At 44.2% G+C, this 19758-nt stretch overlaps 1 protein-coding gene across 1 annotated transcript in view; it reads left to right on the forward strand.

Annotated features, from left to right (window-relative positions):
- Positions 1-11544, forward strand: part of LOC143126102 (EF-hand calcium-binding domain-containing protein 9-like) — a 43394-nt gene extending 31850 nt beyond the window's left edge. The window contains exon 4 of the mRNA XM_076288019.1: positions 11440-11544. Coding sequence (XP_076144134.1) covers positions 11440-11544 — 105 coding nt within the window. The remainder of the gene's footprint in view (positions 1-11439) is intronic.
- Positions 11545-19758: the final 8214 nt, after the last annotated feature.

The raw sequence follows: 19758 nt of genomic DNA on the forward strand, positions 1-19758 counted from the left end.
TTATATTGTGGTCTCAACCAAGCTCACAAGGTTACTCCTATCAAAATGACTGATAACTTGATGCATACCAATTAGTAAAATTTAGAATTTTATTTTTCCAAATTTCAGTTACCCAAATAGGCCCGAAATCTGAGAAATGCCCACACACACACAAGAAAAAATAGAATGCAGGCATTTCTGAATATAGCCTAATAGAAATATATCTGAATAGAAAAAATATATTGGCCTATTTTTGCAGGTGAACTATAAAACATTTAACAACTATCAAAAAGCTACGGTGAATCCACATACCAAGCAAACGGGTTTGTCCTTGAATAATATGAACATATAATCGTTTTCCCACCTATCTTGAAAGCTCCGATGATCGATCAATCTTTCGCTTCGCCAGTTTGTCTGGTTGCATGGATACATGTTTTGTTTATGAACAGAAAAGGCGGCATTAACGATGCAACGCATTTTGGGATATGAAGTGTTATCGGTGTATGATACACTGTACAGTATGTAGCAACTTGATGGGCTGCGCTCATGCGCTGAATAGAATAGCGTGCTGGGCCAGCTCTAACGCGGATGCGCTGAAGAGAATACTGTCGGGCCAGCTCAGATATGGATGCGCTGTATAAACTATGCAGCGGGCCACTTCTAATACAGATTGAATAATGACCTCGCGGGCCACAAATAAGCAGCCCGCGGGCCTGAGTTTGACATCCCTGCGTTAGAGCTACTAGCTACAATAGCGGCTAATAGTAAACAAGTAAGCATACACGCTAGCCTAACGTTACTGACATAACATACTGACAAATAAACAAAATCAGACGTCGGATAAATCTTCAACCTCTTTATTATCAAACATTATGAACTTACATCTGTATAATTTGTACAAGAGATGTGAGTAGCTCCTCCAAGCTGGTAGTCCAAAAACCTATCTTTTACTGTCTATGCCAAAAACACATTTTAAAAGTCGCGGCCATCGACTACTTCCTGTTTTCTTCTTCTTCTTTTTTCTTTCGCGGTTGGCAAACAGCTTTTAGGTGCTTTACCGCCACCTACTTCCGGTTTTGTTAATGTCGTTGTGATTTTGTTAATGTCATTGTGGTTTGTGATTTGCCGTTGTGTTTTTTTTATTTGCCGTTGTGTTTTTTAATTTGCCGTTGTGGTTTTTACTTTGTCGTTGTGGTTTTTGATTTGTCGTTGTGGTTTTCGATTTGTGTTTGTGGTTTTCGATTTGTGTTTGTGGTTTTCGATTTGCGGTTGTGGTTTGCACCTCAGGGCCACCGTACATTTGCGTTCCACCTATCATATGCGCCCCTCACTTGTACTGGGTTGATGCCACCGAAAAATCTCACAGGCACACCTTAATTATAATTTCTGGCTACGCCCTTAAAGTAGCCTATTTATTTTGTTTGTTTTAATTAGCCTAGTCGCCTGCTGTAGTTTTAGTGGTCACCTTGCCATTTTAAAGTTGTATCAGGTAGCTTAGTTGCCTTTACATTCTCCTATGTGGGTCTAACACTTTAGCCATTTGGAACAGAAGAACACACCAGAATAGGCCTGTTTAGTAGACCTAAGCAGGATTTGATGGCCGCATTCCTACACTTATAAAATGCAATTCAATGCGAAAGTAATCTAAGTATTCAGAATACGTTACTCAGATTGAGTAACGTAACGGAATACGTTACAGATTACATTTTTGGGCATGTATTCTGTATTCTGTAACGGAATACGTTTTGAAAGTAACCCTCCCAACACTGGGCATATGCACTACAGCACTTTTAGCCGCTTTCACCTCTGTGTGTGCGCGCAAGTTTTTTCTTTACCGGTATCGCTACAGTTTTTCTCGATCGCTTTGATGCTTTTGTCAACTCTGACATCACATTTTCAAAACAGTTAACACCCGTGTCTAAACAAAAGCACTGTGGCCAAAATAGGTCCGTGTAACGCTTTGCAGTGCTCTGTTCTATTTGCAAAATTCACATGAAAAAATATAGAAATAGGCTTAAAAATCCGTTATCCATTCTTTAGGACGGCACAGTAAATGGGTTATTGATGCTTATTTTGATTTTCAATTGAGCACAGTTACGGATTTCTGTTTAGAAGTTAAAAATTGAAATGATGCATCAATTTTCTAATTTTCCTTTTTTGCGCTTGTGGTTGGACTGAACCACGAGCACCGGGGGGAGAACACCATCTAGCTGGGCCAGGCTAGATGATGGACAAGAGTGCCGCCTGAAGTTGTTTGTGATTTTGACTAATTACTAGAGATTAATAAATACAACTTCACCGATTTTTGGGAGATGGGACGTTAAACATAAGTCTGGGCTATACAGGCCTATTTGACACTGTTTGACATGGGGCATTTTTGCTTATTTAACACTTTACGCTAGATAGGTTTCATTAAACGAAGACACTCACGAACAGTGAGTAATTTATCAGTTTATCCATTTATTAAAGAAGCCTTATGCAACAATTTTAGCAAAAATGACCTTAATTATGCAGGTTGAGAGTCGTTCTGATGGTTCTACAACACTTTCTGGGTTGTTTGGTGGGTGCTTCGTCTCCCTCTATCACTTCTCCGCAGAAAAACCGAATATGCAAATCCGGATGTAACTCAGCGAAAGTATCCAATTGCGCCTCGAAAATGTAGTCAGATTGTAGTTTCTAAGAAGACTGCAAAACGGACGCCGACTTGGCTTTGTTGCTGTTGAAATTGTAAGTAGCCTACCCTTGGGTGAACTTCGTTTTTGTAATGTGGTTTGATAGTCTCTTGAACAATGTGTTTGCTTGACCGTTTTATTGTGAGCCCTGTACTGTATGTGTTTAGCTTGGTTTCTTGATGGCTAGCTTGCTAGCTAGTGGGGGTTTAGCGTAGCAGTCACTTGCTACCGAAGCTGCAGGGGGAGCTATGTCGTGAAAAATGCGAGCCCAAATCAGTCGAAAACCCAGAAACAGCGAAGGAATAACCAGACCTGCATAGGGCTTCTTTAATTTCGACAGAAAATAGCTTACATTGGCCTGTAGGCTACTACGGCTCAAGTCCATTGGTAATGCTCATGTACAGTAGGTATCCAAAGCCTCCCAGAACAGCTCTTCTCTACCTGTGAGACATGAGTAGAACACGTAGGCCTACTCATAAGTGTCAGGACGCAGCAATGTCTACCTCTGCATCTGAAGTTCTGGGTGACCATGGAGGGTGTCCCGTCCAAAGGGGGAGGGAAAAGTCAGGGTTCCACTGTTCCTGATGTAGGCTAGTCATTCTAAAACTGATAGTTCCGGTCCTTGATTGTGATTGGCTGAATCACGTTCGATGCCGTTGTAAAATGCAGCATAAACATACACCTTGACCGCATTTCGTTTTATATCACTACGCTACCATAACTTGATACAAAAGTTAAAGTAGCTGCGTCTCGAATTTACTTAGCAACCATTCAGATAGAGGAATATATTTCTTGGCAGAAGAATGATTTTTTTATGAATAAATCATTAAATTTCTAGTAGCTGTGCTTTTACTTTATGAAACTTTGCCAGGTATTTATGGTAACAGTTTTAGAAAAGCAATAAGCCACTCGAGTCCGTAGGTTACACTGATTCTACAACAGCTAAGGGGGGTTTTAGGCACTCTGCTAGCGCGTCATGCCTAACAAAGCCCCTTAGCTGTTGTAGAATCAGTGTAACCTACGACCTCTCGGGGCTTATTGCTTAATTGGCAACGTCGACACCAGGTGGGAGGAACTGGGGTGGGATTCGTGATACCTGAAAACGTCTAGGTTACAAATAGTAACCACGGTTCCCCGAATGAGGGAACGAGACGCTGCGTCAATGACGCTATGAGAAAGAGCCCTATCAGGGCGACTGCTGAAGCTGTATAACGCCAATAGGCTCAAAGCACGTAATGCTTAGGACCGCCCCCTGCCTATACACTCCCGTTACGTGCTGTGTGCGTCCTCTTTTTTCCCTTCAGCGCGACTGAACACTCAGAAGCTGTGGAAACTTGATAGCTAGCTTGCTAATCACGATTAGCCGACTTTTGGATTAATTTGGATTTATTGGATTATAATTTTATTCTTCGACGGCTATGCCAGGGAAGAAGAAGAGGCCGAGTACCTCGGAGAAGCGGTGCTCTTGTGGCACCGTGATTCAACCGACGGACCCTCACGCCACATGTGTGGAGTGTCTTGGACTCGACCACGCGGTTCGGGCACTCTCAACAGAGGCAGACTGCCCGCACTGTGATACTCTCACAGGGAAAGTCCTGAGAGAACGGAAGGCACTTTTCCGTCCCAGAAGCTCTCCTCAGGACGGCTCTGAAGACGAGGACAATGCCTCGGAGGAGGACCGCGACCATGCTCCCCCCTCGCGGGCGGCTGGCGCGAAGTCCCCTACGGCAAAGAAATCAAAAAAGGGAAGCCCGCCACCAGTGTCCTTCCTCGATGGACGAGAGGATCCAGACGAAAACCTGTGTGGCGCGTTTGTATTCGATCACGACGAGGTGGACCCTCCACTCGACCCGGACACCGGGTCAGAGGGAGGAGTGAGTGAGACCTCTCAACCCCGACCTAGCCCAAGAAAAGGCAATCCTAAAGCGGAGCTTTACGAGGTGCTTCAGCGGGCTGCCGAGTTACTGGAGTTGGAGTGACCGGAGACTGCACCTCCCGCCCCCTCCCGCATCGACGACCGGTTCCTGGCGAAGAAGAAGGTGGAGGAGGAGACCAAAGCCCCCTTTTTCCCTGAAGTTCACCAGGAACTCATCCGATCCTGGAAAATCCAGTACACCGGAGAAAGCATTCGTCACCGTGGGGCAGGCGGGGGCTGCACTTAACACAATGGCAGTGCTGCAGGCTTACCAGGCGGAGATATTAAAGCAACTGGCGGAGAGGAACCTGGAGGAGAGAGAAGACACGTTAGATGAGCTACGGCGAGCGACTGACTATGTCGAACCTGGTCGTGCTCAAACGACATTTGTGGCTTAATCTGACACAGATTCACGACCGCGACAAATCTTTTCTCCTCGATGCTCCCTTGTCCACCAAAGGACTTTTCGGAGAGGCCATCTCCGTTTTGACGGAGAAGCACGAAGCCACACAGAAGCAGTCGGCCGCATACCAACATGTGCTAACCCGGCGCCAGCATTCCCCGTTCCGCCCGAGAGCCAAATACAGCGAACCTCCAGCTCCCCGCTCACACTCTGCGCATTCACAGAGCTCGACACCATACATCGAGAAGCCCCTGGCTGCAGCTTGCAGATCGGGGCTGGGCGTGGGGCGGAGCGCAACGTTGAGCTCAGCCCACCTTCAGCACGTCTTCTCACGCTGACAATGTCCGTAGGGCCTACCTTGTTTCCTACTGTCCAAGTTATATTTCTCAACATAATCTCTAAGAAGAATGCTTAAATCTATAAAAATATTTTTCTCAACTACAAGAGAAAAAAACACGGAGGTGTTGACGCTTGTTAGGCTAACAGTAGGGCCTACTGGGTAGGGTAGCCTATAATGCGTAGGGGAGAACTGGTAGCCTACAATTGTAACAGCGGTACAAATGTATCAATGTTTTATTCTCAAGATATGGTGTAGCTACAGAAAGATCATAGCATGTAATTCTTACAGCCATCCAAACATGAATGGTCTACTTAATACGACCAGATAAAAAGGTCCAAAATTCAAGCATCGCGATTTTTTTTTTAAACCGCAACTGTTTGTTTAAGTTTGCTTCGTGAAATTTGAGCGTGTGGACTTCAATCACATGTCATTCATATCTTCAGTCCCTCTGTTTCAAGTTAACATGAGTGCCATTTATATAGTCATAGCAAATGCAATTAAATGAAAATAAAAACATGACCTGTGCGGGTCAGTTGTAACCAGTCTCTATGGCAAAATTAACTACACTTCTGATTGAGAGTTATGGATTTTGATTTTTGTGCCGCGATCACACCCAATTAAAGTTAACAGAGCAACTTGAAATATCACTGTTGGACCAAATGCTTCAGACATGTAAGAAATAAGCAGTTTATCAACTATATTTACTGGTTTTATCAAGTGGACAAAAATAAGCATAAAGGTGAGCTATCATAACACTGTGACATATGGTCTGCAATGGCTAATGCAATAAATTAGCTTTAACAGTCATACATTTGGTCTTTTTTTGATTTTATATGAAAACAGAAGCTCTTTGTTTAAGCCAGCAGGATTCAAGATTTAAGAGCTATTACATTCATGACGCTATACTGTTACAACTGTACCGCACTTTTTTATGGCTGCGTCAAGGTTGTAACAGGCCGCTACATGCCGCTGTTAATTATAAACATGCACATAAACAATAGGCTAGGCTATATAGAGGCCAATATTATGTTATTATATTATATTATTGTTGCATGTTCCCTTTGGGACTCGCACAGGCTACTAAACTATTAAAGAAAATACCAATAGGCTAGAGATAAAATGCATTGATGTTATTGCCATAGGCCTATGTTTATGCAGACTGGAATGATCTTTATAGCGTAGCCTACTTAGATTACCCAAGAAACGCCGATGGTGTACAGATTCTAGAAGGCTAGGGGGGAAGGGACATGATTAACATAGGCAGTAGTCCAAGGAGGATACGCTTTTATAGAGCGAAGCATTGTTCCTTGAGAAAAATTGAACTCCGAGTCCGGGTAAATAGACGGACACAGAGAGGACGGGGAATGACGAGCTGATGTTGGGCTGAGCTCAACGTTGCGCTCCGCCCCACATTGAGCCAGGGGTACTTGCATACATCCCCCGCGATGGTGAGAGACAGGCGGTTGGGCCACCCCCGCGAGGCAACCCACCCAAACTCACCGTAGGCAGAGGATGGGCACGGAACGAATTCAGGACCGGGACGAGAATGCCTCCTCGCCCAGACCGCGGGCGGCAACGCCTGGCGCGACCCTGACTCGCCGATCTGCAGCAAGAGGAAGGGGGATCAGCCAACATTACCGTCATCCCTCTGTGCAAAGAAGCCACGGGGATCGACTGAGCGCCCTCTCTCCCCTCTCCTACACGAACCGGGAACATCCGACGCTCTGCCTCGAGCACGGCGTGGCTCTCCCGACCCACCCCTCCTCTCACACAAACCAGAGGCCTCCGGTGTTCTTCCACTGGCACGACACGGCCCTCAGTTCCAAGCACTCTCAAGCCATCAGCCCCAACACTGTCACAGCACTTCACTACTCCCTACACACCAGTACAGAGTTTGATAGCCTGTCAGACCCCATTAAAGAATCTGAACGAAAATGTGTCTCCTCTCTTTCCACATCTAGATTATTGGCGAACGGTAGCGAAAGACGCTCCCTGGGTCTTAAAGATAGTGGAGAACGGGTACGCTCTGCAATTCGCACCCCCCAAATTAAAAAAAATCATAGACTCAGCTATAGGCCTGTCTGCCCAAAAGGCACGCATCCTAAGTCAAGAGATAGAATCATTACTAGCGAAAAACGCTATAAGGGCAGTTCCCTCGGAGTAGGCGAACGAAGGCCATTACAGTCGCTATTTTCTTGCTCCCAAGAAAGACGGAGGTTTCAGACCAATATTAGATTTGAGGAGACTAAACAAAACCTTACGAACATTCAAGTTTCGCATGGTAACAGACAGATCATGGAGGAAGTGAGACAGGGGGATTGGTTCACGAAACTAGATCTGACAGACGTATACTTCCACCTGTCAATCATACCCAGACACAGACGTTTCCTGCGCTTTGCATTCAAAAAGAAGTCCTACGAGTATCTAGTACTTCCATTTGGAATTTCACTAGCCCCCCGAAATTTTACGAAATGCGTAGAAGTAACGTTATCCCCACTCCGGAAAATGGGGATGAGGATCCTAAACTTTTTAGACGATTGGTTGATTCTGTCAGATTCTAGAATACAATCGAAACGGCACACATCACAAATGATCACCCATCTCCAGAATTTGGGATGGAGGATCAATGTGGAGAAAAGTGTTCTAATTCCCAGCCAGACGACGCTTTACCTGGGTATGATACTGAATTCAGTCACTATGACAGCCCGACTATCGGAGACGCGCATAGACACATTGAAACGGTGTCTAAGTTTAGTCACGAGGGGGCGCTGTCTACCCGCGCACCATTTCCAAAGACTGCTCAGTTTACTGACAGCACATGCGTCCAGTCCAATGCTGGTTCAATTCGCACAAATTACACCCCGTCAGGGACAGATGCAAATATCTGACAGTCTCTCAAGACCTCACTCTCGCCATGAAACCATGGAGAGAGGAGGTGTGGGCATAGGCCGCGTTTTGAAACGAATAGTCCTGACTACGGACGCTTCCAAACTGGGGTGGGGCGCGATATGTCAAGGACATTCGGTAAGAGGCATATGGACGAACAGCCAGAAACGTGCGGGCTTACGTTCAACCTCAATGATGAAGGTAGCGAGAGACATATTACTGTGGGCGCAAACACACTCAATCTCGCTCAGAGCGGTCTATCTCCCCGGAAAATTGAATTACGGGGCAGATATATTATCGAGGGGGGGTCCAGTCCCAGGAGAATAGCGACTACACCCTCGAGTAGTACAAATGATTTGGCAGAGATTCGGGCAGGTGCAGGTCGATCTCTTTGCCTCCAGAGACACGGCTCACTGTACCCTTTGGTTCTCAATACGGGACAGAGAGGCACCATTAGGCGTGGATGCACTGGCCAATTAATGGCCGGACATGATATTGTACACTTTTCCCCCGATTCGACTAATCCCAGCAGTGCTGGACAAGGTGAGAGCGGAGAGGGCTTGCTTGCTACTAGTAGCCCCCCGCTGGGAGAGTCAGGTGTGGTTTGCCAACCTGATAACGCTATTGGACGGATCCCCATGGGAGATTCCGATTTGCAAAGACCTTCTGTCACAAGCGAAGGAGTCAATCCTACATCCGTCCTCCAAGCGATGGAAACTGTATGTCTGGCCCCTGAAAGGCAGTATTTACTAAACTCAGGGTTGTCTAATGCAGTAATCGCAACTATTCAGAGTTCGAGAGCAATATCGACTCGTTCTCTGTATAGTTCTAAATGGCCTGTATTCGAACGCTGGTGCGCAGTGAGAGGGGAGCCCCCTACGCACTGCGAGATAAGAGTGATACTTGAATTCCTCCAAGGGTTATTTGATAAAGGGCTATCCCCGTCCACCTTGAAAGTATATGTCGCAGCGATTTCAGCATGCCACATTTCGCCAGACACAGGATCTGTGGGCCAACACACGTTGGTGGCCAGATTTATGAAAGGGGTGAGAAGGGTGCGCCCAGCGATTCAGTCGTGCGCACCAACATGGGATTTAACGCTAGTGTTGAGGGCATTGATGGGATCTCTGTTTGAACCCATTCAATCCATCCACATGCGCATTTTATCAATTAAAACAGCCCTCCTACTGGCCTCAGCGAAGCGAGTAGGTGAGGTGCACGCCATGTCAATTAATCTGTCATGCATTAAATTCGCGGACAATGATATGATGGTTACTCTACTTCCCAAACCAGGTTTCATCCCCAAAGTCCTATCTACAACTAGTAGACAACGACTTGTCCTAACGGCATTCTCCCCTCCACCTTTTGAGTCGGGCGAAGCTGAAAGACTACATTCACTATGCCCAGTGCGAGCGCTCAGGGTGTATATATCGCGCACACAAGATTGGAGAAACTCGGACCAATTTTTTGTGTGTTGTGGGGGTAAGCAGAAAGGGTGCACCAAGGGACAGAAGGGGCACCACAATTTAGCCAGAGAAGCTTTACTGCAAACTGCTTTTCACTCTTCTTAGAGAACGATTAAAATGTCAAAATGCAGCAACAGCATCTTACATAAGGATGATACTTTTTGGGTCCTTTCAGTCTCCATTATCCAGCAGATCTAACTTGAAGGTATGCTACTCGTTTTAATTGGGAACGAGAGGGAGAGAGGGTGGAAGTTTCCAGCTGGCTTGTCATTGTTGGTAATTGATTTCACCTTTTTAATATAAGAAACTTTTAAAAGGAAATCATGAGAACAACAAAAACAACGGAAGGAGATTGCGGAATTATCCGGTTCACACTATACTGACCATTTATAAAATGTGAGGACACTTTGACATTGGCTGCACGCACTGTGATTTGGACTGATAGAATATGAAGAGTGGTCTTTGCCTTTGTGTAATGGAATTGGTGATTCTTGAAGTCTTCAATAATCCGTTTCCCTTAAACTAAGCATTTACATGAAGCACATGATAGGCTATGCCAATTGAAACACTTTCCACTCAGATAGCTAGCAGATAGATCTTCAGGGCAGCCGTGGCCTACTGGTTAGCGATTCGGACTTGTAACCGGAGGGTTGCCGGTTCAAGCCCTGACCAGTAGGAACGGCTGAAGTGCCCTTGAGCAAGGCACTAATTCACGGATTGGGATAAATGCAGAGACCAAATTTCCCTCACGGGATCAAAAGAGTATATATGCTTATACTTATACCAGGTTCATAATTCACTTTTAATTGCAAACAGAAAATATCTAGCTAGCATCTTTACATGCTTCTATTTCCACAGGAGAGAGATGACTTGCTGTGCATTGTCCATGAAGACCAAGTGGATCCCAGTTTCTTTAACCAGGTCAAAGCAATCGAGAAAAACTGTATCGGAACTCCCCCTATTACCGTCGGTCCCGTATATCCGCTGTCTTGCGTGTATGCGTCACTTAATATCCATTTCTATACAAACCAAGACGGCGGACTCCTAAAGAAACGCAACCACCCACACCATAGGTGTATTTAAATTAGCTATGTACCAAAAATGACATTTTAACGTGACTCGAAGAGCTGTAAACAGTGTTGTAAGGCTGCGTGTACACAACCGCTTGGAGCTCCAGTGGAATTTTAATTTCATGACGAGAATTCTCGGTCTAACCGTTCATGTGCCATTGAAACGGCGTAAATAGGCGACCCATCAGGCCAGCACTATAACTCCGAGCGTGGTAAACAAAATCGGATATTTCAGGCAGTAAATGCTCCCGTTAAGAACCAAACCAGATTTTGTTCAAATCTACACACCTATGGCTACTGAAAAATGTAAGGTTCATTTAGCAAATGTTATTTTGAAGTGTTAAAAAACATTGTTGTTTTTTTGATTTCTGAACAAAAGTGGTGATAATTAAGGGTGTTACGATAAAGGTGTGAAAACGGTAAGGAAAAAATACACCCGTTGGTTTCATGTAGACATGGCCTTACTCTTCTCTTCTAACAACCTAACACACCTAATCACACGTACTCTTCTCTTCTAACAGTGGATCTGATGGATCTGCTCCAAACTCGTTGATTTGCTAGTTGCTGGTTGGTGGTTCAAAGAATCCGGAGTGGAACCAGTTCAAGTACCCACTCAGTGTTGGAATTGTTGTCACCGTACCTCTCTCTCTCTCTCTCCTCTCTCCCCCCTCTCTCTTTCTCTCCTCTCTTCCCTCCCTCTCTCTGTAGCTCCTGAACTACAAGGAGTTCAAGATGTTCACCATGGCCTGTATCTACATGCAGGAGGAGGAGATGAAGGAGCGAGCATCGAAGCGCAAGAGCAGCGCCGTGTGACACTCCAGAGGGAGGAGCTCCAGAAGGGAGATGTTCCGACTAATAAAGAGTTCTGCAGCTGCTGCGCTCATACCCCAGGCTCTCCAGCTGCCCTGTGACACACACACACACACACACACACATACTTACGCACACACACACACACACACACACATACTTACGCACACACACACACACACACATACATACACATACATACTTACGCACACACACACACACACACATACTTACGCACACACACACACACACACACATACTTACGCACACACACACACACACTCTTACCCACACACTTACGCGCACACACACACACACACACACATAGGTAGCCGGTAGAAAATGAGACAGAAGTTGTAGTTACTCCATAGAGTCAGTAGAGGGCTGTGTGGTCTGGAGGAGAGGACTAGACACGTCAACAAACCAGTGTGTGTGTGCGTGTGTGTTTGTGAGTGTGTGTGTGTGAGTGTGAGAAAGATATATTTAACCTCCTCTCCTGAGAATGGACTTTTCCAATAGACGAAACATGTTCAATAATGTTTAATAATGCCCATTAATGTACTAAACACAATGTTACACATTTAATGTACAACATTTTTAATATGCAGTGTACAGTCTACAGGAAGTTTGGAATTGAATACAAGGTTGTCAGGAATCGTAAAGACTTAATATTAATTGAATACCTTTTTTAATGTACAAATAATGAAACATTAAAATAAAAACGTTAGGACATTATCACCATAGCCATTAAATGGGTACAAAATATATTGAACTTTATTAAATGTGTGTGAGTGTGAGTTAGTGAGTGTGTGTGTGTGTGTATGTGTGAGTGTGTGTGTGTGAGAGAGAGAGAGAGAGAGTGTGTGTGTGTGTGTGTGTGAGAGAGAGAGTGTGTGTGTGTGTGAGAGAGAGAGAGAGTGTATGTGTGTGTGAGTTAGTGTGTCCCTCCAGGGAGGAAGAGAAAGAGCAAGTCCTGAGGGAGACGTACAGTCTGGAATGTGCTTCAGAAAAACAAATAAATATCAGTGTGTGTGTGGGTGTTCATGTGTGTGTGTGTGTGTGTGTGTGCGATTGTGGGTGTGAGTGTGTGTCTGTGTATGTGCATGTGTGTGTGTGTATTTTTCAGTTATGTGTGTGTAACACACATACAACACATACACACACATAACACATACACACACACACACACACTCACATAGAGGGAGAGGGAGAGATGTACAAACATCACACACACTGAAAAGCAACCTTTTTGGGGTTAAGGCCCACCAAAGGTCAAACCAAAATGCCAAGGTCACAACTTATGGTTACTGATTATGATAAATGTCACAAATGTTGTTATAGGATATTTCAGCCGGGTCTTTATTCTCATAGGCCCATATATTTTCCATTCATATTTGTTAAGCGAGGCAAGGCAAGTCCAGTCACATACCCTTCATCATGACATGATGATTGGAAGATCCACAGATTGGAAAAGGTGATTTTATTCTGTTGCATAAGAAGGTTATTGCCAAATATGAGAGTCCTTACTCCTTGGATTGATGGCTATAGGTGATTGTTTTTGTTGCTAGAGTAGGCAGGTGAAAAAGGCCTTTAAATATAAAAATCTGTCTGCCTCTTTGGGAATTTAACATAGGGGTGCCAATACTTATGATCCTGTATTTTAAGGAAGATTTTATTATTTTAAGGAAGTATTTTATTTATTTATGATACAGTAGTCATTCACAAAGAAAATTGTGTGTGTTGGTAGGGGGTACAGTTGGGTATACTAAGGTATTTAGGTATAATTATAAGTATAAGTACTTTTTTGATCCCATGAGGGAAATTTGGTCTCTGCATTTATCCCAATCCGTGAATTAATGAAACACACTCAGCACACAGTGAGGTGAAGCACACACTAATCCCGGCGCAGTGAGCTGCCTGCAACAACAGCGGCGCTCGGAGAGCAGTGAGGGGTTAGGTGCCTTGTTCAAGGGCACTTCAGCCGTACCTACTGGTCGGGGTTCGAAGCGGCATTCCCTCCGGTTACAAGTCCGAAGCTCTAACCAGTAGGCCACGGCTGCCCCCATTTGTTTGGATAGTGTTCAGTAAAGTAGTGAGAGTTTGTGTGTGGTGTTTTGCAAAATGTTTTATGAAACTGAAAACTGTGTTGAGGCTGAGAATTAGTGTTTGGTTTTGCAGATTTGGTATGGGGTTAAAGCTACATTGGGCAGATTTGGTGTGGGGTTAAAGCTACATTGTGTAATTTGGTATGGGCTTAAAAAAGCCCTATGCAGGTCTGGTTATTCCTTCGCTGTTTCTGGGTTTTCGCCTGATTTGGGCAAGCATTTTTCACGACATAGCTCCCCCTGCAGCTTCGGTAGCAAGTGACTGCTACGCTAAACCCCCACTAGCTAGCAAGCTAGCCTTCAAGAAACCAACCTAAACACATACAGGGCTCACAATAAAACGGTCGAGCAAACACATTGTTCAAGAGACTATCAAACCACATTACAAAAACGAAGTTCACCCAAGGGTAGGCTACTTACAATTTCAACAGCAACAAAGCCAAGTCGGAGTCCGTTTTGCAGTCTTCTTAGAAACTACAATCTGACTACATCTGACGCGATTGGATACTTCCGCTGAGTCACATCCGGATTTGTTCGGGACGGGACCAGAAAGTTGCATATTCGTTTTTTCCGCGTAGAAGCACTAGGGGGAGACGAAGCACCCACCAAACGACCCAAAAAGTGTTGTAGAACCATCAGAACGACTCTCAACCTGCATAAATAAAGCTACACTGTGTAATTTCTTGAGTTGATTCTTAACAAAATTCTATATTTTACTTCAAAAATATGTGCTCATTGTGTAGTTACTAGGCCAACAAATAGTAGTATTCTCGTAAGTGTAGAATCTGCCATTTAGAATACAGGCGGGAGAGTCGCCCCTATAGCGGCAGCCATGTTTCGGCCTCCATCTTTAGAATACATTAGCCAAGGAGGGATATACCTGAAATTCTAGCTCTGCCTTTCGCGTTTGTCCGTCAGTTACTGAAAGAGAGAGTTGTGCTCGCGGCTGCCAGGAAATCCCTAACGTTGAATCACCTGATGATCTCTGACTTGTACAGAAATAGAAGACCAGCATAGCATAGCATTATCTTGAACTACATATCTTGTACAGTACAAGTACAGTACTCAAAATGTCATTAAAAGTTCTGTGCAACATGAACAGGGCCCTTATGTGATAAAACAATGCATTTTCAACTCATTCATTGTGAAGAAACCGTTTGAATTCAATGTTTGTACTGTCACATACCTCAGTTTCCATCAGTCATTTCCAGGAAAGCCCAAGAAAGTCTGTTGTCGAGCTCATGACCGGCTTCGCAACGAAAACTTGAAGTTTATTTCCCCTTAAAAATAGGTAATTGAGCACTGTAATGATTATGACCATATAATAACTATGTAACTACATAGAAACGGTCCAAATGATGCTTAAGTTTGCACGTTACTGAAAGCTAGCTCTATTCTCATGCTGAAGTATTGTGGGAATTCAGTTGTTGCAGGAAAAGGCAAACAGAGTAGTGTGCAGATGTAACAGTACAAACGTTAAATTTAGACGGTTTCTTTACAGCTAATGAGTAGAAAATGCATCATTTTGTCATGTAAGGACTCATATTGTACAGACCTTTTAATGATATTTTGAGTCTGTTAAGAGGCAAAAAGGCACATTTATGATGCCCCCAGACCTAGCATTGTAGCTGACTGGGAGTACTGGCCATTAGCTGCAGCTACTCCAGCTCGGTAGCACAAATTTTGGTTGTTTTTTCCCTATCGACAGCACTCAATGTCTAGCGATCAAGATCCATGTAAAATTGGCCGGATTTCTCATTTAAGTTGGCTATTTAACATGTGCTGGTCTGACTAACATTGGCAATTACAGTAACATCTCATAACAGGATATCTCATAGCAGGATATATATTAAAGGCGGAAAGCCAGAGTTTTCTATCTCATCTCTCACCTTATGCAAAATGTTAACGTTAGTCCTGTCCAGCACAAACGCTAACGTTAGCTTATGTTACCTTTACACTTTGCACAAATGCTAACGTTAGCTTATGTTACCTTTACACTTTGCACAAACGTAATGTTAGCTTATGTTACCTTAACAGTTTGTGTCCAGGTAAATGAAATGCCATCTCAACGCCAATATTGAAAATACATGGGAAGTTGTGTAAGAGTTTGAAATGTTACTTATTTTAACATCCAGCAAAAGTGTCTTTTTTTTAATCCATTTAAGCAGCAGTGATGATTTTGACTTATTTTAAGTCAAATAATGTTATGAGACAGCTTAAAGTAAGTATCTTTATACTAAAAACAATACTAACTAGATGTTTTATCTTAATATAAGATTATAACACTTCGTAAGATATCATTTTTTTGCAGTGTTCTTTCTGTCTCTCTTACACACAGACATAAACACTCTGTCTCACACACACTCTCTCTCTGTCTCTCACACAAACTTTCTCTGTCTCACACACTCTCTTAGTCTCTCACACACTCTCTCTCTGCTTCACACACTCTCTCTCTGTCACACACACACTCTCTCTCTGTCTCACACACTCTCTCTCTGTCCGACAAACCTGACGGGACCCGCGGGTTCGGGCCGGGTTCGGGTCAAAAATATAAGCAAATGACTCGGGTCGGGTCGGACCTCGGGCTTAATCTTTTCCGCTCAGTGAATTTTTTTTATTTTTATTAATCATCACTGCTGTTCACCGTAAAGAAAGTCTGGCTGCTGCGTGCAACGTGCATTATGGAGAGGCGTGCCGCTGCGTGCACGCCTTTAGCCTGGAGAAGAAGATGGAGTTGGTGGAAAGTAAACTTGCCGCAGGTGAATTCACCGTCGCTACTACAGGAGTGGGAAAATCAGAGGTCTGGAAAGTGTTTGGAGTGGTGCTGGATTCTGATGGAAATTCTACAGGTTATGTGCAATGCTCAAAATGCAAGGTGCTGATGAAGTATGTGACCCTGCAAGGTGAAACCAGTCGCTTTGGTAAAATGTACAAAATTGGGTTATTGTGCTCACATGATCGGCCATAAACTAAGCTTTCCAATGGTATGTATATCGAGGGTAGGCCTATTGCAAAAATTATCGCTAACATGGTTCTTCCGTCACGATACTCAGAAGAGGAGAAAATCACCGTTTTAAGTAAATTGTCACGCTAATGTGTTGAATCTTCACCTAAATAACATCAGGGTTTAACAATCAAAACGTATGTTTTATGTCGGGCCGGGTTCGGGCAGATAATTCATGTTGATGTGTCGGGTTACATCGGGCCCGGGCCTTAAAAGCCACGGGCCGGATCGGGTTGTAATTTTCAGGCCCGTTGAGAACTCTAACACACTCTCTCTGTCTCACACACACTCTCTCTGTCTCACACACTCTCTCTCTGTCTCACACACACACTCTCTCTCTGTTTCACACACACACTCTGTTTCTCACACACTCTCTCAGTCTGAAACACACTCTCTCTGTCTCACACACACTCTCTGTCTCTCACACACTCTCTCAGTCTGAAACACACTCTCTCTGTCTCACACACTCTCTCTGTCTCACACACTCTCTCTGTCTCACACACACTCTCTGTCTCTCACACACTCTCTCAGTCTGAAACAGGAACTGGGAGAGACAGGATGTAATAGCAGACCAGAACACACCCAGGGGTCCAAGCGTGTATTTATGTGTGTGTGTGTGTGTGAGAGAGAGAGTGTGTGTGTGCATGCGTGTGTGCATTTTTGTGAGTGTTTGTGTGTAAGTGTGTATGTTCATGCATGTGTGTGTGTGTGTGTGAAAGAGAGAGAGTGCATGTATTTATGTGTGTGTGTGTGTATGAGAGAGAGAGAGTACATGTATTTATGTGAGTGTGTGTTTGTGTGTGAGAGAGAGAGCAAGTGTGTACATGTATTTATGTGAGTATGTGTGTGTGTGTGTGTGTGTGAGAGAGAGAGAGAGAGAGTGTGTGTGTGCATGCGTGCATGCGTTTTTGTGAGTATGTGTGTGTTTGTGTGTGTATGTTCATGCGTGTGTGTGTGTGTGAGGGTTACATATAAGTCATATAATATACAGAAAGAAAGAGAGAGAGAAAGCACTAACAATGCAAAGTACCACATTTAAAAAATGCCAATAATCAGCCCAACCCATGTGCACACACACAGACACACACACACACATACATCATTGCTGTTGTAACAGTGAGGGAGTGGCCAGGGGATTAACCCTTTAGGCACCAGGCTTTTAAAAAAACAACATTGGGTTTTTACATGTAAATGTAAATCAAGTTTCTCGGCCAAGTATACTTGCGTATACAAGGAATGTGGTCTCTGCATTTATCCCATCCGTGAATTAGTGAACACATAGTGAACACACAGTGACATGAAGCACACACTAACCCGGAGCAGTGAGCTGCCTGCTACAGTGGTGCTCGGGGAACAGTGAGGGGTTAGGTGCCTTGCTCTAGGGCACTTTAGCCGTTACTGGTCAGTGGATTGAACCGGCAACCCTCCGGTTACAAGCCCGAAGCCCTAACCAGTAGGCCACGACTGCCACATCAACATGTCGTGAAAGTGGCCAGAGATAAAGTCCTACTCAGGGATGTAGTGGAGGCTAAACACAAGTAAACACAGTTTATCCACCTCTGAAATGTCAAAAATAGAGATTATTCACCTCTTAATAGAGTTTATCCACCTCTCAAAAGACTATTATCCACATTCACAATATGTACACTCATGAACACCCTAAGAACCATGTAATACCACTGGTATTGTTATAAACATTGGACAATCCATCATCATCAAACATGTACTAGGAATAGTGTACCGTATGGCTGTGTGTGCTGGTCTGTCTGTCTTAGCCCTTATTGTTCTGTATTTATTGTGTCTGTGTATTTTGTTTGGCCCCTTTCCTCTTTCCCTTTAATGTTTTAGTCCATGTGCTAGGATAGGTGTACTAGAGACTAGGATAGGTGTACCAGGTTGTACTAGAGACTAGATAGGTGTACTAGAGACTAGGATAGGTGTACCAGGTTGTACTAGAGACTAGGATAGGTGTACTAGAGACTAGGATAGGTGTACCAGGTTGTACTAGAGACTAGATAGGTGTACTAGAGACTAGGATAGGTGTACTAGAGACTAGGATAGGTGTACCAGGTTGTACTAGAGACTAGGATAGGTGTACTAGAGACTAGAGACTAGGATAGGTGTACCAGGTTGTACTAGAGACTAGGATAGGTGTACTAGAGACTAGAGACTAGGATAGGTGTACTAGAGACTAGGATAGGTGTAGTAGGTTGTACTAAAGACTAGAATAGGTGTACTAGAGACTAGGATAGGTGTACTAGGTTGGTCATGTGACCACAGCCCAAGGTTCCGAAACGCTGCCATGCTCACTGAGGACCCAGACATGGGGAGGCATTCCGCTGCCACACACACATACACACACAAACACACACGGCGAGGCATTCCGCTGCCAGACACACATACACACACACACACACACACATGGGGAGATATTCTGCTGCCACTAAGTGGTTCAAAAAAAGCCAATGTGGCTTGTAGGGGTTTGTATGATTAATGCAGGATCTGTCAGGATGTGGCTTGTTAGATCATGGTGATCATACACACACACACGCACACACGTACGCACACACGCATACATACACAAGCGCACACACACACATGGGACTTAGCTGCGCTATCTGGACTTAAACAGTGTGTACTGTTTGTTATCTCTCTGGAACACTAAGATCCTGGTGGAGTACTTTAACACACACACACACACACACACACACACACACGCACACACACACATCTGATAAGATCCTGGTGGAATATCATAATATTTTGGGATCACAACAACACCCATGGCCACCTAATGTCTCTCTACTCTACTCCACTACACTCTACTCTACTCATCTCTACTCTACTCATCTCTACTATACTCTACTCATCTCTATTCTACTCTACTCTACTCATCTCTATTCTACTCTACTCAACTCATCTCTACTCTACTCATCTCTACTCTACTCAACTCATCTCTACTCATCTCTTCTAGGAAGAGGTGTTTAGAGTAGAGTAGAGATGAATAGAGTAGAGTAGAGATGAGAAGAGTAGAGTAGAGTAGAGGTGAGTAGAGATGAGTAGAGTAGAGATGAGAAGAGAAGAGATGAGTAGAGTAGAGATGAGTAG

Source organism: Alosa pseudoharengus, unplaced genomic scaffold (assembly GCF_046254945.1).
Source record: "Alosa pseudoharengus isolate Yale_2024_CS ecotype anadromous, Long Island Sound unplaced genomic scaffold, YU_APseudo_1.1 YU_APseudo_1.1_scf_16, whole genome shotgun sequence".
Taxonomy (NCBI): Eukaryota; Metazoa; Chordata; class Actinopteri; order Clupeiformes; family Clupeidae; genus Alosa; species Alosa pseudoharengus.